The sequence below is a fragment of the Accipiter gentilis genome, chromosome 15, assembly GCF_929443795.1.
Source record: "Accipiter gentilis chromosome 15, bAccGen1.1, whole genome shotgun sequence".
Taxonomy (NCBI): Eukaryota; Metazoa; Chordata; class Aves; order Accipitriformes; family Accipitridae; genus Astur; species Astur gentilis.
This window is the reverse complement of record NC_064894.1, coordinates 6,825,517-6,843,225: the sequence shown is the minus strand read 5'-3', so window position 1 is coordinate 6,843,225 and position 17,709 is coordinate 6,825,517. Positions and strand designations below refer to the sequence as shown.

General features: G+C 41.1%; 1 protein-coding gene across 1 annotated transcript; it reads left to right on the top strand.

The window, feature by feature from the left end:
• The first annotated feature begins 3,159 nt into the window (after positions 1-3,159).
• On the top strand, positions 3,160-15,892 carry TMEM30A (transmembrane protein 30A). Its single transcript, XM_049817780.1, has 7 exons — positions 3,160-3,504; positions 8,928-9,044; positions 9,684-9,791; positions 10,873-10,960; positions 11,425-11,568; positions 13,270-13,476; positions 14,369-15,892. Exons 1-7 carry the CDS (start codon positions 3,193-3,195, stop codon positions 14,560-14,562), a joined length of 1,170 nt encoding a protein of 389 aa, XP_049673737.1. The 5' UTR covers positions 3,160-3,192; the 3' UTR covers positions 14,563-15,892.
• Positions 15,893-17,709: the final 1,817 nt, after the last annotated feature.

Genomic DNA, 17,709 nt, shown 5'->3' with positions numbered 1-17,709 from the left:
GTCTTTTAGATTAACTACAATGCATTAATTTTTGTACAATTTTAAGGCTCATTTTATCGCCTGAAATCAGACTTCAGTTTTCAATTTAAAATTTTGTAATTTTAGCATTTATTCTTGGGTAGTCTGATACATATTTGCTTCTTCCTTGCCTTAAAAATGTAACACACTGAGGCCTTGACTATGTAATATGTCTGTGTAGCACTCGTTCCTAGGTGAATGCCTAATAAATCAGTTTGCCATTCCACATATTAAAAAAGGAACATTATAAAAGTATGTTTTGATAAGTATTTTTCTTTTTTTTCTGTACCCATTTGTCTTATAACTGCACAAACCAATGTGAAGTGCACTACATCGCACAGCACCTCATTGTATTATTTCATGAACATGAAATTTGTTGGTTGCACTTGCCTGGATATAAATGAGTTTGCCTTAGCGGAAAACTGTGAAATAATATCCAACCAAGGCCTTAGCTTACCAGTGAAAAAGTAAAACCAATATATTGAAGTATTTATGCTGATATTTCCTTCTCTGAAGAACAGAAGCAAGATATACTCTGTGATTGCACCCAGTTATGTTACCGAGGAAGTAATTATTTTGGTAAATAGAAAAGTCATGCTTCTAATTAATCTAGTTGTTACAGTGCAACATGTATGCGTAGGCCAAGCTTACAGACGAACATACGGCCTGAGATACAACTAATTGAAGAGAGCTAATAACGGATCTGATCTGTAATGTGTTAAATAGTTTTTTTTCTGTTTCACATCACGCAGAATAGCAAGCAGAGATGAGTTCAGACACCTCACTTCTGTTGTTGCTTTGTCAATATGGCAACACATATTGCCGCACCAGGACCTGGCCATGAGGATGAGTACCGTACCACCCCTTGTCCAGTTCACAACTGGACAGCAGCTGGTTACACTGGGTGGAAAGGAGGAAATTCTCCTGTTCTCTCCTTTTTCCACATTTCCCAGATTTATCCTAGGCCTTTTTGGCTATGGCTCCATTAGCACATCATTTGATACAAACGGAGCAGGTCAGCACATAAAATGTTCTGGGGCTCTTCGCATCTCCATCAGACAGAATCTGAGGTTTTCCTGGACTGGATTTAGTCTGGCCGCCCCAGTGAAATGTCTCCCCTGCAGGTCATTCTGAAATTTTTCGAAGGAAAACTTTCACATCAACCTGTTTGCTTGACTGAGGGCCTCTCGGCAAGATCCCCTAGGAAGCACCCCACTGTTCTTCTTTCACACAAATGCTAGTACCACATCAGTGTCTCCATCACCTGGCCCACAGCCCCACACCACTACCGTGGCTATTTCCCAACAGCGGACAGTGCCTGCATCCAGTTAATCATTGCAGAACGGATTCCCACATAAATTTAATGTGCCCTTTCTTGCCAGTCCTTTCATACCTGGCAGCATCGGGTTTGCAGCTTCCCGATCCTGTCCCTCGGTTCTCCTGCTGCCAGAGAAATTCCTTGCCATCTCACAGCACAGGTTTACAAGCAGTCTTGTTCCCTTGGGATCCCAGGCTGCACCTCACTGGATTTTCCGTGAGGCTGTGGGAGTAAAAGTTACTGTAGCTGAAGGTGGTAACTGAAAAAAAATGCTAATAAAGAAAAGGGTGATAATAGGGACGAGGGACTTAGCTAGAGGGAATGACAGGCAAAAGGTAGAGCCCACAAGATATTGGAAAGGATTATTAATTAAATCAGGAATGAGATATAGCTTTAGCACAAGGAATACGATTAATTTTTGAACCCTGTATAATTATTTAGGCACCAAATTCGTTCTTAAATTTTAGATGCTGAAATGTCCAAATTTCCTATGCTGTCCATGAAGAGGTTTTTTGGGTCTCCGCAGCCAAACCGCGTTTGCACAAGTCATTTGCTCCCCCAAGTGGTCTTTGTTCATACTCTCGATTCTTCAGAGAACTAAAAGGCATTTTAGGGAAACTTCCACAGGCAGCTAAAAAGTCTTAAGACTGGATTACATGCTTATGAAGTTATTTAAATAAATAATTTTAATTGTTTTTTTTTCCTAAAATCAAGTAAATACATAAATAGTTGCTGAACGTGGATTTTGGCCACACTCTATTCAGGAAGAACCACACAGTCCTTGCAAAACACCCTTTAATGTAAAAGTACCACTAAAATGAGAAATACAGACTTGCAATGTTGCATTGGCTTGAGCAATGCCTGATAAAGCAGGTATTCTGGGATACAAACACTCCCACACTGCTTTCCACAAGGTGACTATTTAATGAATTGAAGCCAGATTAGCTCCTACGGGAAACAAAAAGTAACAGCTCCGACAGCAACATCCCTATCTGCATTCACTGCACCGATTCACTCACGCACCTCCTGCCAACGGAGCAGGAACGCAGTGCAAAACAACTCCCAGAAGGGAGGGTCAGTATGAATGGCTTCATTAAGATAAGCTCTTAAAACTGCCGAGAGATCGCCCTGTATTATTACACCTCTACAGCGGCACTGATGCCGTTCCTACTCGGGAGAGCAGGAAGCTTAAGCTCACTTCTCCCTTTTCGATCCAACGGATGCCGCTTTTTTTCCAGCAACCCTCTCCTGACGCCGTGAGAAGCCCGGGACGGGCGGGCTCCCCCTCAAGCGCTCAGTGGGGGTGACAGGGCTGCAAGCCCGGGCCTTCTCCCCTCAAGAGATGGCCGCCGCCCGGGGCACAAAGAGCCGGAGGGCACCCAGCTGCCTCACCACAAGCAGGAGACGCGGGAGCTGGAAAGTGACGGCACCGGTGCCGCAGGGACGGGGACGAGGACGCTGAGAGGGACCGGGGCGGCGCTCGGCCCCTCAGCGGCACCGCGCCCCGCCCGCTCCCTTCCCGCCCAGCGCTACTGCGCATGCGCCCCGCTCCCCCCCCCCCCCGCCGCGGGCTGGCGGAGAGAGGCGAAACGCGCAGGCGCAGCTCGCCCTCCCCCAGCGCCCGGGGGCCGCCTTTCTGCGCACGCGCGGCCCCGCCATCCTCCTCCGCCCCATCGGGAAAGGTGGGGCGGGGCTAAGGCGGGGGTCACGTCATCAGCCGCGCGCCCTCCCCACTGCCCGCCCGCCCGCCGCGGATCTGAGCGCGCAGGCGCGGTGGCCTCCGGTCACGTGGCGGGCGTCGCCTGTGAGGCGGCGTTGCTGGTGTCGCCGGTCGGCGCCGGGGCCGGGTCGGTGTCATGGCGGTCAACTACAGCGCCAAGGAGGAGGCGGACGGGCACCCCTCGGGGGGAGTCGGGGTGCCGGGCGGCGGGGCCGTGGGCGGCGGCAGCGGTGGCGGCGGCGGCGGCGGTGGCGGCGGCGGCGGCGGGGGGGGTGCCGTGAAGACCCGCAAGCCCGATAACACGGCGTTCAAGCAGCAGCGGCTGCCGGCCTGGCAGCCCATCCTGACGGCGGGGACGGTGCTGCCGGCCTTCTTCATCATCGGCCTCATCTTCATCCCCATCGGCATCGGCATCTTCGTCACCTCCAACAACATCCGCGAGTACGAGGTGGGCGGCGGGGACACCCACACGGGCTTCCCCCGCCGGCGGGGCGGAGGGCAGCGGCGGGCCGGGGCCGAGGTTTGGGGGCCCGCGGAGGCCGCCCGGGGGGGGGGGGGAGCCGGGCCGGGTGGGCGGGGGGGGCTCCTCCTTGGGAAACCTGCCGCCGTCTCTTCCCGCCGGTCCCCGGTTTCTTTACCGAACCATCCCTCGGCGACCCCCGGGAGGCATGGAGTATCCTCCGCGTAGCTCGTAGCCCTCCTGTCAGCCTTGCCGGTGCTCCTGAGCCAGCTGCCGGGGAAGTTAATCGGCACGGCCCGGTGCGAGCTTCGTTCTCTGAAAGTAGGCGCATCACCCTTGGGATCGCTTTGTGGCAGTGGGTGAGACACCTTTAAATCTTACCGAGCGGCTGCAGTTTCAGGGCAAAAGTCTGTGGCGAAGAAGGTATTGCTGTAACTCTTGAGTGCGCTAGGGATTTAACTTCTTAAGTGCTCTGTGGGAGACCAGAGTGAACTTGGAAACAAAGGTGGAAGAGCGTGGCTCTTTCTAATTATACTTACAAAAACTGGGTCATTTACATCTGATAATCAGCCACACCACTGCTGCGAAAAGTTGCTGAGCGTTAACTGAAGACTAAACTGTGTCACGCGTAGGCCCATTCGTTAACAGAATCGCTTTGTGTTGTGAGGAAACAACCCAAAGGGCTTAGGGACAACCTTGAAAAGCAAATTGATGGCTATGGTTGGTTTCAGGGAGCTAATGTGACCAAGACTGATTGTAAGGGAAATAAAAAAAAAAAGCATGGTGGTTTGCTGAACTGCTATATTGGAGAATATGAAGTTTTGTGGATCAAGTCATTCTAGTTAACAGAGTAAGCTGTCACTTTCAGATAAGTAGTGTTCAAGACAGTGGCTTGGGTAGTGGGAGCAATGTGGCAGTGAAGCCCAATTAACTAAAGAAATCCTGAGGCAGACAGTGAATGCTATTATATTTTCATATTTCTGTTAAGATGCAAACAATATTATAATAAAACCATTTTAAGGTTCACTTTCCTCTTATGTTAAGAACTAAAATTCCAGTCAAGGAGAAAAGGAGAAGTGAAAAAAACAAAGCTGAAGTGTACTTTACAGTGTCCAAAGGTTGTACATAAGCATATTTTTGAAAAGCAATTGCTTCTTGTGTCAAGGTTTGAGGGTATGCAGGACATCTGAAGATTGATACTAGTGCTTCAGAGAACATTGCCAAGTTGTCATGGGCATGTAGACTTTTAGATTGTCATGTTATAGTCATATTTAAGGTAAATACAGTCACATACTTTCAACAGGACACCCAGTGGAGAGAAGTCAAAAAAATATCCTTGGTAACTCTGGGGTTTTTGGTTGGGTTTTTTTTGACAATGGTGTTTATAATAACCATTTCCATAGTAAAGCAATATAAAGTCTTAGAACATAATGACTGTAAGAGAGTTTCATGAGTCCAAAAATGTAAGCAACTTCTTATGCCTACATTGCTGTATGCGTGTACAGAATTTTTGTATGCTATTGTTCCTTAGCAGCTCAGTCATGTACTCCTGATAAGTTCCAGTAGGAGCCAAAAACCAGATGTTCCCACCTAACATGCAGTACGAAAATCCATAGGTGAGCTGGGAGCATGACTGATGCTCCCCTACGTGATCAGATTGCATATATAAAGCAGTAGTAGCCATATATATTTGGAAACCAGCTGGCAGGTGCTGGCCTTCTACCCTTTCTAATTTCAAGATACTCAGGATTGGAAAGCGTTTCGTTCGTTTGCTTGTTTTACTGTGTGGGTTCAGTCTTGTATCATCCACCTCGCGTGAAGCTCTCCTTAGATCATTAGGCTTTTGTGAGGACAGGAGGGACAGAGTTCTTGACTTAGGAGAGTATGATTAGCCAGTCGGGGTATGCAGGTGAGAATGGGGAAACTTGGCTTCTCTTCTCTGATCCGCACAGGTGTTTTATCAAGTGTTAACAATGCAGAAGTTCTGCGAGTGCGATTATCATTTTAATGGCAGCTGAATTTTGGAAGAAGAAAGTTTCAATCAAAAAAAGGCTTTACAGTTGCAGCAACAAAACGTAGATGAAGCATTTTACAGATCAACATTTGGGCTGTGAACACTACTGCTATCACCTATACGCTTAGCTGAGATATGTCCCTGCTTAGTATGCTGGCTTTTGTTAGTAACCTCCAAATGTTATTCACCAATAGCTGTAAATTTAACTCTGGGAGACAAGACATCTAGAAGCTAGGTGCAGTGACTAAGCTCTTTTAAAAATGTAATTGGTGGAGGAAGCAGAGGTAGTTATTTACACCTACCTTCTAGACAGCAGCATACTTGTTAAGTGTGTGTGTGTGTGTGCATACACACACATATATATATAGCTGCCTGTAAACTTAGTGTATTGGAATTGAATAGGATGTATAATTTATGCCCCTGAAATACATATTTATCTACAGTTCACATTATCCTTTCCTGGAACTAGATATTGCAGCCATTAGTATCTCTGTGAACTCTGCTGTTCTCATACAGGTGCAAGGACTGAGCAGCAAAGTGTAGCTTTTCCATTGATTTCCGTTATAAGCGCTCTTGAATTCAAATGTGGAAGATTTCCAACAACTTAAGTGTACTAGAATTATAGGTTTTTTGTGTTGTTTTTTTCTATAGCATTTTCTCACTGTTTCAAAGGGTACAAACAGACATTTATCTTGGGTCTATCATGAAAATAGTTCATTTGGGTGAAAAATGAGGATCAGCTGTGTAAATGTGTCTTTTTGTCCTGTTACTAAAGGGTAAGAGTTCTATATTTCCTGGTTTTCTTATTTTATTTTTTTTTAGAATGGATAAGAAGCATGGACAGAGCATATTAATATGTGATAAAAATTGAGGAATATCTGGAACATTAATTGTGTAGGAAAGAGGTCTTTGTGCTATGGCTGCTGCTGTGAAATGCATAATTGTAGTTAAAAAGCCAGATAGACTTTAAGGCTTGACTAGGAATGAAGAAGGGAAAGCAAGTAGATGACTGTTGCATACATCTTCAGTGTTGTGTGCAGTTCCAGTAATGCCATCTCAAAAATGATACAAAACTGAATAAAACCTACAGAGAGGGATAGCAAAGAGGACCAGAGTTACGGGATGCCTTTTATACAAGAAGTGGCCAAGCAGTGTGTGTGTTATAAATATTTGACAGCATATGAAGTCTACAAAATCATAAATTGTTTGGAGAATATGTATATGCAATAGTTACGTTATTTCTATACTGCGAACACGTAAATCAACTGGGAAAGACATCAACAGCCTGAAAAGCCATTGGTGCCGGATAACTTGGATATACCCAACGTCCTTAGATCAGGGGTTATTGGGAAGGGCTCACCCCATGTGCGTTTGTCATACTCAGCTGCTGGCCCATCCCTGGGGACAGAACGCTGGGTCAGGCGGCCTCCTGCCACGGAGCCCAAAGTCAGTCCTTCAGTTCTCAAAGTCCTGGTTTCGTTATTTTGTTGAGAGATGAAGACAGATCCCTCTATCCCTTTAAATAAGCTCTCTCTTGAATGTAACCCGTAAATGTGGCTGCAGAAAAAAACCACTTGCGTTGGCATTTACTGTACAGGAAAGCTCTTGGATAGCATTGATGCTGATAGCAGTGGTCAAAAGCACGATTCTGTTTCAACATACATCAGTTTCATGCTCCACTGAATTTAGTCAATTATACTTTTAAAATTGAAGTCTTTAGATCTTTTGCAGCCTTGGAGTATTTGAGTTTGTTCTTGATCTAAAACTTCTCAACACACTGAAGAACTAGCTCAGAATATGGAGGTTTATGTTCTTTCTAAAGGAAGTGCTTGGTTAAGCTTACTTTAGCAGGAAGAAAACCTCACTGAGTCAGCCTTGAACAAATGAGGTGCATTGTTTGTTGAGAGCAGTGGTGGTCTGTCTGTCTGCTGTAGCTAAACAGAACTGTTCAGGACTGCTGCAGCAGTGCTATTTCTAGATCAGCATAAACTCAATATTTTGTTCAGCAAAGGAAGCAAAGATTATGTGATACCCTTTCTCTGCAAGCTAATAGCTTCTGAAGCTGACTTGTCTCAGCTAGGCTCGTTAAGGTGTAGGTCTCATCTGTCAGAAATCTGGCAGCAGAGTAGGTTCTAATAAAAGTGCTGAGAGTAGGGTTGCTGCTTAATAGATATCGAAGAAATCGCAGGAAGAGAGACCTTGAAGAAGATCCAGAGGAAAAGAGGCTTCAGTTGTTCCCTGAACCTTGAAACTGCATGTTTGTTTTAGCTAACCTTAATACAGGTATTAGGACAGATCATAAATAACTCTTAATGCTTGATAGTGCGTTTCACTACAAGCATAAATAAGGGCAAATCATTTGTAGCAGCCTTTCATAAAACTGTACAGGTGTTGTAGTTTAAATGATACTGCTGTTAAACGTTTTGTTGCCATAACTTGGTGTATGTTGCACCAATTTGAGTCTAAATTCTAAATGGGAAGTTCACAGTAAGTGTAGAAATACATAGCTTATAGGCAGATGGAAGCTTTCTCCTCCTACACTTGGGGCTAGCCTGCTGAGCCCAGGTTAATTTGTTTCCTGCCATTCACATGCTGGAGCTATACATGTGAGCGAGCTAATGTGGTCAGGCGACTTCACTTAGCTTTGGCCATAGGGTAAGCTCGTGGCTGCTACAGATATGCTATGCATGCTGTCCGGGTAGCCTGTATGTACAGATTTCAAATACTGGCTTTTTTTGAGCTACACTATTCAAGACAGATAATATTGTGTAAGCCAGATTAACACTGATGATGTTTCCTGTCCATCTACCAGTATTTTACCATTCCTGTTAAAACAGTACTAATGTCTTCATCTTCCCTATTTTAGGACAGTTCTTGGGCATTAAGTGATTTTAATTTCTTTAAAAAAAAATTTTTTTTCAATCTTCTGACTAAGTAGATGGCTAAAAATGGTCAGCAAAGCAAGTTTTCTGATACAAACCTTTTTTATTCAATATCTAGACTTTTAAGAATTTGACCTCTCTGGAAAGCATGTAAAAGCTCAGATCTGCTTGTCATATGGTGTGTGTTTTTTGAAACATCGTGTTGTCAGGAGTATCTGCTGCTTGTGTTTTGGTGTGTGTTTTTTTGTTTTGTTTGTTTGGGGTTTGTTTTGTTTTGTTTTCCCCCAGCAGTACTGGCCCACCTCGGTGTTAAAATTTGTTTGAGGCTGAAATTGAGCATATAGACAGAATCACAAAATCATTTAGGTTGGAAGTGACCTCTTGAGATCATCCTGAATGGGCTTTTGGAGTTGAAGTGTAAGATTGCAAAATAAATGCCACATCAACTCTTTGGCTTATTAATCAATTTTCTTTACTCTTCCATTGTAAATTAATGACTTTTTTTTCTGTTATAGATTGACTATACAGGAACGGAGCCTTCTAGTCCCTGCAACAAATGTTTAAATGTATCCTGGGACAGCACACCACCTTGTACTTGCACCATCAATTTCACACTGGAACATTCATTTGAGGTATGCTATCCTGTATGCAAAGTGAAGTTAGAACAGTTTATATGGTTTATTTCCTAATTGATAGGAAAGCTGTGTCACTTAAGTCATAATATTTTTTTTCTGTTTTAAAGGATTATTTCTAGTTTTCCTATGAACGTGGATCTGATTTTTTGTGTGCCTTTTCAGTAGCAGGGATGAAATGGGTTTTAATGCCTCTGTTTATCTGGAAATGTACAACATTAAATGGAATGCTTGTGTTTACACATTTAGATTTACTGTATGTGTCCTATAGCTGGTGAGTAGGTCAGCTATTCCTGCCTGACTTGGAAATACTCAGTTCAGCAAGAGCTGGAAATGCCAGATAAGTGCGTTCTGACAAATTGGAGGCAAATAATGAGGCTTATGTGCTTAACATCGGACAAGATAGGCGTTGGGATTGGTGCTGGCGAGTATCATTCAGATAGCTTATGGCATGTTTACACTGTTGGACTTCAAGATGCCAGCTTATGTTAGGATAGTACTCTTATGTACTCAGTGTGAAGAAAGAATTGAGGCTCCTACTTTATGGATGTTGCTGTAAAGTAAATACAGAGTTTAAGAGGTTAAAACTTTAGTTTTGTGTGAATTAAAACCCCGCTTGCCCCATCTTGCTTCTTGTAGAGCAATGTATTCATGTATTACGGACTTTCCAACTTCTATCAAAACCATCGTCGTTATGTGAAATCTCGAGATGACAGCCAACTAAATGGAGATAACAGTTCGCTACTTGTAGGTATTCATGCTTGGATATTAATAAGCAACTAACTTCTGACTGCTGCATAAATTGCCACATAGCAGAGTATTTATTTTAATAATAAGAGGTACTAGAATTTCTGCATAACAGAAGACAACCATAAGGAATTCATATTTTGTTTACAGAAAATAACTGTGTAAAATACTGTAAAATTTCATGTCGGTCATTTCATTAAGCAGACAGCAATGCACTACTTCAATCACTTCTCAAATTTGAATAGTTTTAAACTGTAATGTTATCTTCAGCCAGTAGTATCTATCTGTATCCATTCTGTCTGAAGTTTTCATTTTCAGTATAAAATAATACTTGGTTACCTAGCTCCTAGTTTGGATATTGCAGCTAAATGCATCCATTTTTGTAGACTCTTGTTCAATATTGAACATTAGTGATATTAGAAAATATCGGTACTGTGTATTCTGTTCAAGGCACTCTGTAATGTTTAGGGCCAAACCCCTCCTTTTCCTAATTTTTATGAGGAGTGGAAATAGTTAGGTTCTTGCCTCAGCAAGAATGATTCTCCCTTTTCACCTGTAAACTTTAAAAAAGGGGCAAGTTTCAGGAGGCTACATTTGATGACTGACACAGGGTTCGGGGGGGGGGGGGCGGTGCTTTTTCTTGCTTGCATTTTTGGTGTGCAACCTTCTGCCTTTTATGTTATGCTTGGTTTCATATTATAGTCTTATTTTCTATAACACTGATGTGTACTTAAAAAAAACAACCCTTCAATAAAACAATACTTGAGTACTTCATGTTGGAAAACTGTTTCTATTAAAAGATAAAAGAAAAAAAGTTCTAATAGCTTCCAAGAAAAGCCTTATTTTTAGTATGATCATGATGGGATTCTGACTTTATTCATGTTTTATTTAGATTTTATTCCTGCTTGTAAAAGAAAAATCAATCATGCTAACTGGTATCAAATGCTGAAGTAGTTGTAAATAACCTGACTTGTGAAAAGATTATTTGTGGTACATATAAGATGAGCATGTTACTGAGGTACTCTAGTAAAAACCAGGTTTTTTTACACTCTCATCTGCGTTTTTTCTTTTTAACTATCAGAATCCAAGTAAGGAATGTGAGCCTTACCGCACAAATGAGGACAAGCCCATTGCTCCTTGTGGAGCTATTGCCAACAGTATGTTTAATGGTATGGTAACACTTCTAAGCTATCACTTGGGCGTTTTTGTGATCTAGCGTATGTTTTATGTTGAGTTGCAAATTATTCTGAGTAAAGACGTCATGGGCATTTTGTTTTGAATTAACACATTTTCATTGTTCAGAATAAAATAAATATCTTGTACTGCTGTTGCTTTTTTTTCAAAATTGCTATGAGAATTGATTTAAGCTGATAGTGTACAAAGGATGGAAATACCTGTTGTGAGAAGCTGTTACTGGTGTGGAGTAGAAACATAGATATCATGTATGGATAATACGCTGCTATCTGATATAAATTGATTCTTACAGAACAGCTTCTGATTGTGGCAGGCAGTAAATGCCTTGTCGAGTTTTTTTGTTTTGTTTCTCCTGAAGGTAATTGTTTTGCTGCCTATCAGGATCAGCTGTCTAATGAAAGTTTCTTCAGCTGGTTTTCTAATTTGACTTTCTCTTTAGATACACTGGAATTATACCGCATTGATAATGACACAAGGACTCCTATTACTTTGATTAAAAAAGGCATTGCGTGGTGGACAGATAAAAATGTAAAATTCAGGAATCCTACTGGGGATGGAAACAACTTAACTGCACTTTTCCAAGGTAAAAAAAAACCAACAAAAAAACCCACTTCACACACATTCTGATTCCAGTGAGTTTTACCTCACTGACAACATTTTACTGAACATGCTAATTAAAAATATTGTGGTTCTCTGAAGAAATCCAAGCTAAGGACTACTCTGCTATCTAGAAAGGTTGTCTTTAATGAAAGCTGCAAATTTCATGTGAAAGTGTTTGGTTTTTACCTTTACTGTAATAATTTTTTTTTAACTTCTGATTTTTATTATTTTTTTTCCACCTTGAATACTGAGACAAGCCTAGTATGTGCACTGCTGTTGTGGTTTAACCCCAGCTGGCAACTAAGCATCACACAGCCGCTCACCACTAACCATGCCTCTGCCCAGTGGGATGTGGGGGAGAATCAGAAGAATAAAAGTGAGAAAACTTGTGGGTTGAGATAAAGACAGTTTAACAATTAAAAAAAAAAAGTAAGGAAAAAACCCCCACCCAACCAACAAAGCAAGAGGAAAATAAAACCCCCAAAAACAAGTGATGCAAAACAAAACAATTGCTCACCACCGAGTCCCTGAGCAGTGGCAGCCCCTGCCTACCTCCACCTGCCCAGTTTTATTGCTGAAGAGGATGTTGTATGGTCTGGAATTTCCCTTTGTTCAGCTGGGGTCAGCTGTCCCAGCTGTGTCCCCTCCCAGGCTCTTAACCCACCCGCAGCCTACTTGCTGGCAGGGCAGCCTGAGGAGCAGAAAAGGGCTTGAAGCTGTGTAAGCACTGCTCAGCAGTAAATAAAACATCAGTGTGTTAGCAACACTGTTTTTATCACAAATCCAAAACATAGCAGGATACAAGCTACTACGAAGAAATTTAACTCTATCCCAGCCAAAACCAGCACGAGTGCTATAATGCTTGGATTTAACTTGAAAAGAAATTCTGCAGTTGTTTAATCAAACTCTTCATACAGAGTTCTCATTTAAATGTTTCTACTGCTAGATTGTGCAAAGTTTTCTAAAAATCGGATTTTTTTTTTGTGATTAGAAGTGACTGATGTCTCTCATTTATTAGGTTAAATACAGTTTGGTAAATCAAAGTTTTCTTTGGCTACTAGTGTCTGAAAAGAATCTTCCTCAGGGTTCTAAGGGGTGTGTGTGTTTATGCAAGGTATATAATAATTTCAGGTTTAACCTGATGTGAGTTTCTTGCTTAGTCACAGCCAAATTACATGTTACCAATGTGATGCTACCCTTGGAAAAGCAGATACCTTATCCTAATACAGTGTAGAATTGTATTTCCAATAAAATTGGCAAAAGCATTAGTATGGCATCATCTAAAATATTGTACATAATTTTATTTCTTCATGGTCCATGAAGTGGTAGTCAAACTCGAGCAAGTGAGCAGAGGAGCTACCATCATAATGGAGAGCTAGCTCACTAAGTAATGTTTTGAGACAAGACTTCCTAATTATATAAATACGTAGGGGAGGCAAATTTGTTTAAACAAATGGACAATGCTGTCATGAGAATAAATGGATATGCGCTACTATTTAAATGCTGCAAAATAAAGTTCTTCAACAGCCCAGTGTCTTGCAGTAGCAGTGAGCCAACCTGTCTGTTCATACTGTTTAGAAGTTAATATGTTTTTTTGTAGTGTTAGAATGAATTTTGATGAGCCACTGTGTTACTTAGTCCTGTATTTGAAATACCTATTGTTGTTATTTTTGTTTAATCCTAGGCACAACAAAACCTGTAAACTGGCCCAAGCCAGTGTATATGCTGGACTCGGAGCCTGACAACAATGGCTTTATCAATGAAGACTTCATTGTGTGGATGCGTACTGCTGCTCTGCCAACATTTCGCAAGCTGTATCGTCTCATTGAAAGGAAGGATAACTTACAGCCTACCTTACAGGCTGGAAAATATTCCTTGGATATTGCATACAGTATCCTTTGAAAAAACCTTTGAAAGTGGCTAAGGGCCTTAGCTGGATTGCATGGGCATGTATTTGTGCAAGTTCAAATTGAACTAGCCTTTTTTCTTACCATCACTAAAAAAAGATGGTATTGAGCTGTGGTTGAAAACTGGTAGTGAGAATCTTTTACTTCTGTGCAAGTTTTTATAGAATTATTAGCTTCATAGTGAGAGGGAAACCAGATTGCTTGGGTGCTGTAAAGGAATTGAGAGAAACATAGGAAAAGGGGAAAAAACAGAGGTAGTTGGTAGCCTAGAAATTGAGAACTTTAACTTCAAGGTGTAATGACAATACATAATCAAGGGCAGACTGACTTTGGAGGTCAGAAAAATGCCAGAGCTATGGATCAGGTGGGGGTCTGTCATTCTATTTTGGACAAACTAAAGCCTAGGTAGAAGTGCAGGAGACAAGAGGAGGAGGGTTGTCATAGTTACTGTGTTGTTAAAATTCAAAAGCACTTAATGATCATTTTTAAATAGCTACTGCAGTATTTTCCTTTGCTGCAAAACTGTGGGGAGTGCATATAAAACTGAATTAACATAAAATTTTGTACTAAAATATATTCAAGAATTAAAATTTAGATTTCCCTCTCTTTATTGAAGGTGCTTTCAAAAACACACAAAATCATGCATTTACTCTTCCCTTAAAAAGGGGTTAACATCAAGTAACATGGCATTTTTCTTGGAGTGGCTGACAGTGCCCAGATTAGTCTTAGCCTGAAAGTTTCACATTTGCACTTCCAGTATTCAAAGGCAGCAGTTTGTATTTGGAACCCGAGTGAAATGACCCAAAATTTTAATGTGCCTGACCACATAAAGCTAGATTTGGAAACGTGCTACTTGTTTTCCTAAACGTTTTTCAGATTATCCTGTACACAGTTTTGATGGACGAAAAAGAATGATTCTAAGCACCATCTCGTGGATGGGAGGCAAAAATCCCTTTCTGGGAATTGCTTACATCACTGTTGGGTCCATATGCTTCTTCTTAGGAGTTGTATTGCTGATCATCCATCACAAATACGGAAATCGAAACACTAGTGCAGACATTCCCAATTAATCTTGCATTCTGAAAACAAATGTACTGCATGTGCATCAAGGCCAGTCCAGAATGGACGCAGTTTTTGAAAGATAAATCTCTGCTTCCGTCACTTCCGAGACTGGGTACATAGTTTTTATCTAAAGCTCCCCTTTCCCATACTGTGGATTAACTCTTGAAAATGACGGGTATACAATTAGCTATATTGATTGTATCTCTGCCTATGTCGGAAACAGTTTTTCTGATACTTGCCTCTAACTGGGCAGGCCCCATGATGCATATAGCTCCTCTTCCCTTGATGCATCTGCTGCTTGTTCCTGTGCTGTGTAATGTCGGTATGATTCAGTACATATAGATTGTGTGGAGAAAGACTGTTATAAGATACTGTAAATTGCTAACTTTCTGGAATTCAGGTGTCAGTGTTGGTGAAAGGAAAAGTCAAGTCTTAAATACTTGTTTTTTTCAATTTACTGTCTTGTGTGCATGGGCTCTTACACTTCTTGCTGAGATTTTAATATATTTATATAAGTTGTTAAATATTTTTCCTGTGTCCTACCCACCTCTGTTATGTTAAATCCTTTAAGTGCTGTGTAAATTTCAGCACTCTGGATTCTTTGTATATTTACAATATGTGTGCCTGGCCAGTAAACTAGCATCCTATGAAAATACCAGAAAACCTGTTGGTTAATTATCTGTGTGAGTCCCTTTTAAAGATTGTTTTAAATTGGGAAATGTTTGTTGCAGGTAGAATCTGCTTTTTTTCTCATTTTCTTTGCTTTAAGTCATATCCAGTACTGGTTTACCTTGCTGGGTTTGCTTTTTGTGAGCAGCTCCAAGCATTAGTCAAGAAGAACCTAAAATGTTTTTTCTGTTCACAAATTTGGGTGAATTCCTTTTACTGAAGGAGTTTCCTATTTTTCTTGAATTCTTAGCAGGCTTGTTGTAAAGGAATTGTTATATACTTTTTCCTTATTTGGAGTGAACACCACATTAATTTTTTGCGGTGTTAAGGTAGTAAACTGTAGAAATTCAAAAGTTGAGATGGCAGTGACCTCTTTTCACTGAAATGCAGGTAGAGCTTGCTGTGAAGCTAATTTAAATATTGCAGTTAGAAGCAATGTGCGGGTTTAGTGTCTTAAATCAAATTACAGAAGGGTTCACTTTTAGGTTAGTTAAAAGTTAACTGTAACCTGTAAAATATTGCTTTTTGGTTACTTTTTTTTTTTAGATGATGCACAGAAATTGTAATGTATATGGTGGAGATCACTTTATATGCAACTAGCTTGAGAAAGTATTGAGTATATTAAAAAAGACCTAATAAATTCTGCAAACCATTTAATAAGAGATTTTATTTTTTTCTTGAACATACATTTATTTTCATCTGGATGAAAAGATGTATTCTCAGTAAGTGTGAATGCAGTTTTAAGTAAGTTGTAACAAATATGCAATCCCAGAATACAAGTTGTTTATTCATGGTCCAATAGCTTAATCTATAGGCAGCTCTAAACAACACTACTGATTTATTACATAAAACACATGACTGTTTTTACTGAATTAGTTGTGTAATCTTTTTAAATTAGCAGGTCAAGTCTGTGTAAACTATGGAATGAGGCAACATTTCCAGTGTGATAGCTTTCTGTAACTCCATATAATAATTTGTTAGCATAGTACAGCGTGGCCGCCCAGGGCTTTTAAATAGTCAAAAGATTTTAAGATTTTATTTAGTGTTGTATCTATGTTGCTGGAATGATAGAATAAGGGTGTACGTACCTCTGTATGTTGCAAGGCAGAAAACTCACACAAACTGTTAAACTGGCTTTCACCTGTAGAGTAGCTGCTAGTCCAGAATGCAGTAAGTGAGCAAGGGGATGTCTCCCAATTACTGGTTATTAAAATATTTTGATTTTTAAACTTTGTCACTTGAATTGCAAATATATTCTGCTTCATCCATAATCCCTATCTTTTTGCAAGTAGGAAATGCTGCTTTTGGGGCTGTGTTCAAAATTAAAAACAAAGTATTTTTCCATCTTTACCTTAAAATATTTTTCAATGCCTTACCTTTTTTCTACTGACTATAGCTGTCAGTGCTGCTTTGATCTTCTTAATGAAGTACACCAGGATGAAAATTGCTGTCTGGGTTTTGTTACAATTAAGCTTTTTCTCTGAGAGCCTGTAGCAGTAAATACTTGTCAGGCACTATGCCTGATGGACAGTGTGCCTGAGGAGCTTAAAATGCTTATAAGAGTTTAAAATACTAGGTCAAATTTGTAAACCCTTCAGTCACGCTCATTTGTCTTGATGTCACATTGAGAACTACGGAGATCCTTAGATCTTGTATTTCTTACAAGTTGCCCGTATGTGCCGTGTTCAGAGATGAAACCCAAAGATGTCCCTGTCTGACGCTGCTCAGGGCAGTGTCACTGTCCTAGTGTTCGGTGTCATGTGTTGAATTTGGATTTGACCACCTGTGACCTGGTACTTCAGTGGCATCCTTCACAGGTATTCAGTACCAGGCTCAAAAACACAGAGAGCAAAGCCTCTGCTTTCTGAGTGCCAGTTAGGTGTTTTTCAACTGAGGCTGTGCCCAAGGTGTGAGAGACTGTAAGCTTTCTGGAGGCTGCTGCTGTTACGAGGGTCTGCTTATTAATGAATCTTTCCTGGAGACAGTAATTTGGGCAACTAGGTATGTCCCTGTCTTATGCAAGAGCTCTCCAAACAAATTCTCTAGTGTGAAACCAACTTCCTTACGGTTTCTCGTAAAAAATCTACATCCCTGTAATAAAGCAGATCGTCGTCTCGGGTATTTTTTTTAACTGATGGGGAGCTGACGATTGCGCTTTGCTGAGTCAGAGGGAAGAGTTACCAGTTTATAACTGGAATGTGAAGGATCCTTCACAGCCTTTGCCTTCCAAGGTCACACTGGTATTGAAACTAGGTTCTCAGCAGCATGGTTTTGCTTTAATTAAACCTTGAAGAATGCAAGCCTTGTCTTTTTTTAGAGAATCTCTGTGGGAGGAAAGGCCGTGACAGTCTAGGGTCAAGTAACATCTGCAAGGTTATGTATCTGCTTGAATCCATCAAACAGAGCGATGAACGTGGCTGGCGTTTGGACTGGATTCACAGGAGGCGTTACTTCTCTCTGATGTCCTTGCAGTGCAAAAGTAAGGT